At 62.9% G+C, this 9,927-nt stretch overlaps 1 protein-coding gene across 7 annotated transcripts in view; it reads right to left on the reverse strand.

The window, feature by feature from the left end:
- Nucleotides 1-9,290, reverse strand: part of ZNF236 (zinc finger protein 236) — a 44,382-nt gene extending 35,092 nt beyond the window's left edge. For 2 of the 7 annotated variants that reach the window (XM_060183824.1, XM_060183823.1), the window contains exons 1-3: nucleotides 9,127-9,290; nucleotides 3,536-3,678; nucleotides 2,230-2,394 (exon numbers count right to left, since the gene is read on the reverse strand). In XM_060183824.1, coding sequence (XP_060039807.1) covers nucleotides 2,230-2,394; nucleotides 3,536-3,678; nucleotides 9,127-9,202 — 384 coding nt within the window. In that variant the 5' untranslated portion in view covers nucleotides 9,203-9,290. Of the gene's footprint in view, nucleotides 1-1,010; nucleotides 1,035-2,229; nucleotides 2,395-3,535; nucleotides 3,679-4,264; nucleotides 4,461-7,774; nucleotides 7,930-9,126 lie in introns of those variants that run through there. The other 5 variants (XM_060183826.1, XM_060183827.1, XM_060183828.1 and 2 more) reach the window with 5 other exon arrangements.
- Between the last annotated feature and the right edge of the window lie 637 nt (nucleotides 9,291-9,927).

Consider the following 9,927-nt stretch of genomic DNA (forward strand, 5'->3'; position numbering starts at 1 on the left):
GAGTCTGGGCTGGGGGCGCGGAGTCTGGGCTGGGGGCGCGGAGTCTGGGCTGGGGGCGCGGTGTCTGGCCTGAGGGTGCGGAGTCTGGGCTGGGGGCGCGGTGTCTGGGCTGGGGGCGCGGAGTCTGGGCTGGGGGCGCGGAGTCTGGGCTGGGGGCGCGGAGTCTGGGCTGGGGGCGCGGAGTCTGGCCTGAGGGTGCGGAGTCTGGGCTGGGGACGCGGAGTCTGGGCTGGGGGCGCGGAGTCTGGGCTGGGGGCGCGGAGTCTGGGCTGGGGGCAGGGTGTCTGGGCTGGGGACCGGAGTCTGGGCTGGGGACGTGGTGGGTGAGGTGATGGCTCGTGGTGCGGCAAACCAGTGCTAGATCACTAAGTAAAGAGACAGAAAGGTGGCGGCCACAAGCCGATGCTTGAAGTTGGAACGTGGTTCTGGCGGTGCAAGTTTCTCCATTAAAATGAAAACTGAAGGAGCGTCAGCAGGTGTGGTGGCCGCGGCCCCTGCCCCTCGCACCCGTGCGCCCACACTTCAGCGAGGACACGGGCCTGACCTCGCGCCCACGGCCGCCAGCCGCCAGCCACAGAGGCGCCCCCCGCGCCCCGCGCCCCACGCCCCTCCTGGCACCTCCTCTGGCTGCTTCCAGCACTGGGGGGGCTGTGGCTGTGGGGCCTTGCAGAACCCCGCCAGCTCACGTCCGCCTTAAAATAGGAGTGGGGGGCGCACCTGGCGGAGCGCGCCTTCCCATGCGCAGGGACCCGGGTTCAAGCACCGGTCCCCACCTGCAGGGGGGAAGCGTCTCGAGTGGTGAAGCAGGGCTGCAGGCGTCTGTCTGTCTGTCTTTCCCCTTCCCCTCTCCGTGTCTCTCTGCCGCTACCCAGTAAACACGTAAAGACTTTAAAAGGAAGGAAGAGGCGCAAGGTGTGAGGAGAGGTGACACATCATTCCCTATGGTCGGACGCCCAGCTGAGTACATGTCCCCACGCACAAGGACCCGGGTTCGAGCCCCCAGTCCCCACCTGCAAGGGGAAGCTTCATGAGCAGTGAAGCAGGGCTGCAGGTGTCTCTCTGTCTCTCCGTTTCTGTCTCTGTCAAAAAAAGAGAAGATAAACAAAAAAGCTAAAAGATGGAAGTCTCGGGAGCCGGGGAGGCGGCCCAGTGGGCAGGACAGTGGGCTCTGGAGCGAGGTCCTGGCTGGCCTCCGCGGTCGGAGCTGCTTCTCTCTCCGCTACAGGTTCGGGAAAGTCAGGCAGCAGGGGCGCGGCAGCGGGCTGCCTGGCGGAGCCGGCACGTCACGGTGCACCAGGCCCTGGGTTCGAGCCCCGGCCCTCACGTGCGCGTGAGGGCAGCTCTGTGAGTGAGGAGGCAGAGCTGGGGGTGTCTGTCTCTTTCTGTCTCCCCCGCTCCGTTTTTGTCCTCTCCGATGAGAAATAAACATTGTTAGAAAAATCAAAATAATGACAGTAAGTCACTGGGAGGTGCCATGGCCCCAGGGCAGTCGGGCGTCTCTCCCTCTCCCTCCTCATTGCCTGAGTGTCTCCCTCTCCCTGTCTCTCTGTCTTCCTCTCCTTGTCTCTGTGTCTGTCTCCATCGGTCTTCCTCTCAGTTTCTGTCTTCCTCTCACTGTCTCTGTCTCTGTCTCTCACTCTCTCTGTCTCTCACTGTCTCTGTCTCCCTGTGTCTCTCCCATTTTCTCGGTGTCTCCGTCTCCCTCTCACTGTCTCTGTCTCTCACTGTCTCTGTCTCTCACTGTCTCTGTCTCCCTGTGTCTCTCCCATTTTCTCGGTGTCTCCGTCTACCTCTCACTGTCTCTGTCTCTGTCTCTCACTGTCTCTGTCTCCCTGTGTCTCTCCCATTTTCTCGGTGTCTCTGTCTCCCTCTCACTGTCTCTGTCTCTCACTGTCTCTGTCTCCCTGTGTCTCTCCCGTTTTCTCGGTGTCTCTGTCTCCCTCACTGTCTCTGTTTCTGTCTCTCGGTGTCTGTCTACCTCTCACTGTCTCTGTCTCTGTCTCTCACTGTCTCTGTCTCCGTGTCTCTCCCATTTTCTCGGTGTCTCCGTCTCCCTCTCACTGTCTCTGTCTCTCACTGTCTCTGTCTCCATGTCTCTCCCATTTTCTCGGTGTCTCTGTCTCCCTCTCACTGTCTCTGTGTCGGAAGCCCAAGTGTGTGGGAAGGTCCGGGCCCCGCACACCAGACCCGCCGGGTGGGGGTGGGGGGTGGGCAGCAGGCGGCGGGTACCTCCTCCTTCTCGTGCAGCATGACGTGGGCGCGGAGGCTGGCGGCGCGGGAGAAGGTCCTGTGGCACACGGGGCAGGCGGGCGGCTCTCCATTGTGCGTGCACTTGTGCAGCGTCAGGTTGAACTCCACGTTGAAGGTCTGGGGGCACCGGTCACAGCGGTGGGGCTGGGGGACACGCACGCGGAGTCAGCCGAAGCCAGGGACGCGACCCCTCCCTCCCTCCCCAGCTGCCGGGGTGACGGACACACGGTACAGTGCGCAAGGCCCCGGGTTCGAGCCCCCGCTCCCCACTTGCAGAGGTGAGGCTTCCAGAGTGGTGACGCAGGGCTGCGGGGGGTCTCTCTCCCTCCCTATCTCCCCTCCCTTTCCAATGCTTCTCCGGAGGAGGAGGAGGAAGGGGAGGGGGAGGGGAGGACGCAGCGCTGGACTCTGCCAGGAGCGGCCGCATGGCGTGCTGGAGACCACGGGCAACCAGGCAGCAGACGCTCTGGCTCCTGCACCCTCTCACTAGCTGGCAAGAATCACTGACCGGGGAACCTGGGGCTCAGGAAGGCAAGTTCAAGGCCCCGGGCCCCACCTGCAGGGGAAGCGTCAAGAGCGGGCGAGGTGGTCCGGGAGGTGGCGCAGTGGGTAAAGCAGTGGACCCTCAACCGTGAGGTCACCAGTTCCATCCCCGGCAGCACATGTACCAGAGTGATGTCTGGTCCTCTCTCTCCTTCTCTCTCTCTCATGAGTAAATAAATAAATAAATTCTTTAAAAAAAAAAAAAAAGAGCGGAGGAGCAGGGCAGCGGGTGTCTGTCTGTCTGTCTGTCTCTCTCCCTACCTACCCCTCCTCCCTCTGGATTTCTCTGTCTCCATCCAGTAATGAATTAATAAATAAGTATTTTAAACAGGAAAAGGGTTCACTACTGGCGTTTACAACACTGTGTCTGCCCGTCCCGTGGCGGCTTTCCACGCACTCTTTCTGGCTCAGATGGAGGGAAACGGACAAGGAGGGAGACTTTAAGAGGCCAGCTGGGAGGAGTGGAGGCCCAGCAAGAACGGACGGACGGCAGAGGGCGAGAGGGCTGGGGAGACGGCATGGTGGTTCTGCGAGTGTTTCTCCTGCCTGAGGCCCCGGGGTCCCAGGTTCAATCCCCAGCACCACCATCAGCCAGAGCTCAGCAGGGGCCCCGGGGGAAAACAAGTAACTAAATATAAAAGCCCAGCAAAGCCTGTGTGGGGGCTGCCCGCCCGCCTGCCCGCCCGCCCATCTAGCCGTCAGCCGGCGGGGCTGAGGGCCTGCAAGAATCCCAGAGGCCCACCTTGTCGTTCCTCTCGTGGTCCCTCATGTGGCGCTGAAACTGGGACTCTTTGGGGAAGGACAGCAAGCACAGGTCACATTTGTGGAGGCTGGGGGCCAGGCAGGCATAGTTCGTGTTCTCTGAGTTCACCGTCAAAACTCCATCTGCAAAACCACAGAGGCGCAGGCAGTGAGGACCCAGCCTGTTCTCCCGTCTTTCTTTTTTTAAATATTTATTTTCCCTTTTGTTGCCCCTGTTGTTTTATTGTTGTAGTTATTATTGTTGTGGTTATTGATGTCGTCATTGTTGGATAGGCCAGAGAGAAATGGAGAGAGGAGGGGAAGACAGAGAGGGGGAGAGAAAGACAGACACCTGCAGACCTGCTTCACCGCCTGGGAAGCGACTCCCCTGCAGGTGGGGAGCCGGGGCTCGAACCGAGATCCTCACGCCGGTCCTTGCGCTTTGCGCCACTTGCGCTTAACCCGCTGCGCTACCGCCCGGCTCTGTGTTTTTTGTTTTTTTATCAGAGCCCTGCTCAGCTCTGGTTTCTGGTGGTGATTAAACCTGGACTTGGAGCCTCAGGCAGCAGGAGAGTCTCTTTGCATAACCACTGAGCTACCTACCCCACCCAACATCCTGTATCAGCGGGCAGGACCCCAGGGATCAGAAAGAGACTGCAAAGCAGACAGAATCCCACCCACCCCCGGGGGGGGGGGGGGCTGTGAGGGCCTGGGGGACAGCGGTCCACACCCACCTTCGCGGCAACACCGCCACAGTCACAGGCGGCCACAAGCCGCCAAGGAAGCCACAGTCCCTGTCCTGCGGCACCACGTGGAGCGGCCGCGGTGACTTATCAGGCGGTGGTCCAGGAAGTGGCAGCGCAGTGGGTAAAGACTGGACTCCCGAGCATGAGGTCCTGGGTTCGATCCCCGGCAGCACAAGCACCAGAGAGACGTCTGGTTCTTTCTCTCTCCTATCTTTCTCATCAATCAATAAATAAAAGCTTAAAAAATAATAATAACTAGGGGAGTCAGGCGGTAACGCAGCGGGTTAAGCGCACGTGGCGCTCAAAGCGCAGGGACCGGCGTGAGGATCCGGGTTCGAACCCCCAACTCCCCACCTGCAGGGGTGTCACTTCCCAGGCGGTGAAGCAGGTCTGCAGGTGTCTGTCTTTCTCTCCCTGTCTTCCCCTCCTCTCTCCATGTCTCTCTGTCCTAGCCAACAATGACAACAACGATAACTACAACAATAAAAAAAAAAACAAGGGCAACAAAAGGGAAAATAAATATAGAAATATAACAATAATAATAATAATAACTTACCAGGAGTAACAAATTAAAACATCCGGGGGCCAGATGGGACATGCCTGAGCTAAAGCCCCAGCGCCACATGGAGCGCCTCAGACACGGGGGGGGGGGGGGGGGGGGGGGGGGAGAGAGCTCTGGAGCTTTAGTCTCTATCTCAAGTAAGAATCCTTTAAAAAAGTCATCAGGGAAGGCTGAGAGATAGCACAGGCATGAGACTCCGAGTTCCCAGGTTCAATCCCCAGCACCACCGTCAGCCAGAGCTGGGCAGGGCTCTGATGTAAGGAAATAAAAGTAACTGAGTAAATGAAGCCCAGGCAGCGGTGCAGGGCCGCATGAGTCTGCGCCATAGGCCGCTGCTGCAGAGCCGCGCCCGTAGGACGCTCAGAATTTACTCTGTCCGGGATGCTGGGGCCTCACGCACGGGCCGGCTTTTTGGAGACAGACAGACAGACAGACAGACACAGCACAGCACCGGGTGCAGCGGTGGCTGGAGCCCGGGGAGTCTGGACCTGGGTTCCCTTCCCAGCAGGAAGGTGGGACTCCACCGGGGCAGGCCTGGGAGGGTGGGGAGACGGCGCAGGGTTTCGACAACAGTCTCATGCCTGAGGCTCCTGGGACGGGCCCGAGTTTAACACACACACACACACACACACACACACACACACACACACACCCCAGAAGTCAGAGCTGAGCGGGGCTCTGGGAAGCGAGGAAGCAGAAGTCAGAGCTGAGCGGGGCTCTGGGAAGCGGGGAAGCAGGCAGGCAGGCAGGCAGGCAGGCAGGCAGGCAGGCAGAGGGCCGAGAGCAGGACGCACTTCCTGAGACCTTGGCTGTGCAGCAGGTGGGCCTGAGAAGGCCAGGCAGGAGACACTCGTCTACCATCCCCGCTCTTTTGTTATTTTAGATTTATTTATTCATTTTCCTCTTTTGTTGCCCTTGTTGTTTTACTGTTGTAGTCATTATTGATGTCATCGTTGTTGGATAGGACAGAGAGAAATGGAGAGAGGAGGGGAAGACAGACAGGGAGAGAGAAAGACAGACACCTGCAGACCTGCTTCACCGCCTGGGAAGCGACGCCCCTGCAGGTGGGGAGCCGGGGGCTCGAACCCGGGTCCTCACACCGATCCTTGTGCTTTGCGCCACCTGCGCTTAACCTGCTGCGCCGCCGCCCGACTCCCCCGTCCACGCTCTTGTGAAGAGCATCGGGGCTCAGCGCGGCCACATATAATGCCGGGATCGAACCCGGGACCCGGGCAAGCCCAGCGCAGCAGCCATGCAGGTGTCCCAGGCCGTGGGGTGTTTTCCTCTCGTGCGTATTAGACAGCAGAGCGGGGAGGAGGAGGGGAGCTGGGGCCGAGGGTGCCGACTTCACCCACCGCACTCAGCACACGTCCTGACGGTGAAGGTCAAGTGCTAGGCGCTTAGTGACTTTTGTTTCTTCCTAGCGGAGCCCAGCTCAGCTCTGCCTGGTGGTGCTGGGGCTTGAACCAGGGACCTCCGGTGCCTCAGGCAGGAGCGGCGCACTTCACAGCCCGCGCCTCCGCACATACCCCCTCCGTCCCGTCCCACCCTGCCCCGCCGCCGGGCACAGTGCTGCTGGGAGCTGCCGGGGGTCCTCCTGGCCCCCACCCCGAGCTGAAGTGTGCGTGCGCTCCACTGGGGGCTGTGCCGGCCCACGGGTCGCTCAGCCACGTCCTTGTTCTGCCCCTTCTGCCCCCGCGAGGTCCTGCTTTGCCAACGCCCACACTGAGGGAATGCACCCGCCTCCCCGGGCACAGACGGTCGCACGGCCAAGACGGTCGCACGGCCAAGACGGCCTGGTGCCCTGGGTGGGAGGGGGTCGGCTCCTCAGGGAGAAACAGCACAGAGGTTGCGGCGGACAACAGCCGCTCTGTCCACAGCAGCCTGAGAGGGGACGCAGCCCAGACGCCACCCACAGATGACGGGATGGAGGAGTCACGGGATCCAGACCCCGTGGAATACTACTCTGCCGTCAAAACAGATGGGGGTGTGTCCTTGGGGACAAGAGGGATAGAACTGGAGGGGAAAGAGATGAAAGTCGACTACCAGAGGCTTCACGCACATGTGGCATCTAGACCTGAGACACAGGAGCTTAAAAACTAGAACGGGAACAAAGAACCAGCAGCCGGGACTCCGGTAGTTCTCTGGGAGCGGTGGGTATGGCGGAACTTACAGTCTCACAACCTACTACTGACAGCAAATTTAAAATAAGGCGACGCTGGGCAGGGCTAGACAGCCGGACGGTTCTGCAAAGACGCTCTGGTGCCTGAGGCTCCAAAGTCCCAGGTTCCAACCCACCACACCTCCGTAAGACAGAGCCGAGCAGGCGACGGTAAAATAAAAAAGTTAAAAATTAGGGTGGTGGGAGTCGGGCGGTAGCACACGTGGCGCAATACTCAAGGACCGGCGTCAGGATCCCGGTTCGAGCCCCCGGCTCCCCACCTGCAGGGGAGTCGCTTCACAGGCGGTGAGGCAGGTCTGCAGGTGTCTGTCTTTCTCTCCCCCTGTCTGTCATCCCCTCCTCTCTCCATTTCTCTCTGTCCTGTCCAACAACAATGACATCAATAACCACAACAATAATAACTACAGCAATAAAACAACAAGGGCAACAAAAGGGAAAATAAATAAATAAAACAAAATAAAAATTTGGGTGGTGGTGAACCTGGTTGAGCGCACATGTTACAGTGGTCAAGGACTGGGGTTCGAGCCCCTGGTCCCCACCTGCAGGGTGAAAGTTTTGCAAGTGGTGAAGCGGGGCTGCAGGCGTCTCTCTGTCTCTCTCCCTCTCTAACTCCCCCTCCCCTCTTGATTTCTGGTTGTCTTTAAAGATTAAAGAAAAAGTTAAAAATTAAAAGTTAAATTTTAAAACGAATACATTTTTATATCACTAGTAAGGAAAGAAAATGTGTCTCCTTGAGCAGAGAGAGCTCACCTGGGAGGGTGCCTGCCTTGCCATCTGCATGAGTGAGGTTTGAGGCCAGGCACCGCACTGGAGGCTCCACAGCACTGAGGAGAGCTCCATGTCAAGAGAGACCTCTCTCTACCTACCCACCTGTCTGCTGTCCCTCTCCACCTGCTCACCCACTGGAAATAAAACCACGAGGGAGTCGGTCTGTCCGCGGGTGGAGCCCCGTGTCCCTGAGCCTTGTCCGTCTCCGACCAGGCCCTGTCCCTGTGTCCCTTCCCCAGCCAGGCCCTGTGTCCCTGTCCCCATGCACTGTCCCCGTGTCTGGGTCCCCCTGTCCCTCTCTCCCCGTCTCCATGTCCCTCTGTCCCGGTCCTCCTGTCCCTCTGTCCCCGTCCCCGTGTCCCGGTCCTCCTGTCCCCGTCTGTGTCCCTGTCTCCCTCTGTCCCTCTGCCCCTGTCCACGTGCCCTGGTCCTCCTGTCCCTCTGTCCCCCTGCCCCCCATCCCCAATTCCCGTCCCCATGTCCCTCTGTCCCCATCCCCCTGTCCGGGTGTCCTCCTGTCCCCATCCCCCTGTCCCCGGGTGTCCTCCTGTCCCACTGTCCCCTGTCCCCATGTCCGGGTGTCCCCCTGTCCCCCAACCCCGTGTCCAGGTGTCCCCTTGTCCTGTCCCCGTGTCCGGGTGTCCGCCTGTCCCCTGTCCCATCCCCGTGTCCGGGTGCCCGCCTGTCCCGTCCCCGTGTCCGCCTGTCCGGGTGTCCGCCTCTCCGGGTGTCCGCCTGTCCCCCTGTCCCGTCCCCGTGTCCGCCTGTCCGGGTGTCCCCCTGTCCCCTGTCCCCGTGTCCGGGTGTCCGCCTGTCTCCTGTCCCGTCCCCGTGTCCGCCTGTCCGGGTGTCCGCCTGTCCCCTGTCCCGTCCCCGTGTCCGGGCGTCCGCCTGTCCGGGTGTCCGCCTGTCCCGCCCTCTCGCACCTGCGCGCTGGGCCCGGGGCGGGGCTGGGGGAGGGGCGGCGCTTCCGGGGCCCCGCCCGCGGGTGGGGGAGGGGAGGGGCGCGCGGCGGGGCCCTGGGGGTCGGGCGGGGGTCGGGCGGGGGGCGGGGGTCGGGGGTCGGGGGTCGGGGGGCGGGCGGGGGTCGAGGGTCGCGCGGGGCCGGGGTCGGGGCCGCGCGGCGCGGGGCGGGGCGGCGGCGCGGAAAGTAGGCCCGCGGAGGGCAGGGCGCGTATCCGTCCGCGCGGGCGGCGGCGGGAGAGGCGGCGGCAGCGGCGGGAGAGGCGGCCGTCCCCGACCCCGGCCCCCGCGTCCCCGCGTCCCCGGCCCCCGCGTCCCCGCGTCCCCGCGTCCCCGGCCCCCGCGTCCCCGCGTCCCGGCCCAGGCCTCACCCGAGTCGGCTTGCGCGCGGTCTCGGTCGCGGTCCCGGTCGCGGTCGCGGGCGCGGGGGGGGCGGCCCCGGGGCATGGCGGCGGCTCAGGGTGGCGCGGCGGGCCGGGGGGACAGCGCGGGGCCCCAGCCCAGCTCGGCGGCGCCCATGGCCGGGCGTTGGCGGCGGGACAGGCTGCGCATGCGCCACGTGGCGGCCGGGAGGACGGGGGCGCCGGCACCTGCGGCGGGCGGCGGGCGGGAGGGGCACCTGCGGGGGGATCGTGGGGGAGGGGGTATCTGCGGGGGGATCCCGGATGGGGCACCTGCGGGGGTGAGGGCCGGAGGGGGGGCGTCTGCGGGGGGGGGGGGGGGTCCCGGGGGACGGGTATCTGCGGGGTGGGGCTGTTTGGGAGGGGTCCCCAGGGTGGGGTATCTCTGGGGGGGTGGTCCGGGGAGGGGGCGTCTGCGGGGGGGGGTCCCGGGGTGAGGGTATCTACTGGGTGGGGGTCTGCGGGGGTGGGAGTCCTGGGGAGGGGCACTTGCAGGGTGGGGGTCCGCGCTGTGCCCGTCCACAGGGGTTTGTTCCAGCTCCGGTGGGGCCTGCTTGGGGCCCTGCCTGCTGGGCCGGGCGTCCTGGTGGGGGGGGGCCCACCTGGGGTCGGGGTACCTGCGGGGATGGGTCTTTGACCAAAGGTGCCGGGGGCCGGTACTGGGGGCTGCCGGGGAGTGTGGGTTCTGCGCCTGCGGCCAGGGGCGCTTCACCTGGGACACAGGTGGGGAGTGGTCTCACCTGGGGACACGGCTGTGGAGAGGGGTCTTGC

This window comes from Erinaceus europaeus, unplaced genomic scaffold, assembly GCF_950295315.1.
Source record: "Erinaceus europaeus unplaced genomic scaffold, mEriEur2.1 scaffold_323, whole genome shotgun sequence".
Lineage (NCBI taxonomy): Eukaryota > Metazoa > Chordata > Mammalia > Eulipotyphla > Erinaceidae > Erinaceus > Erinaceus europaeus.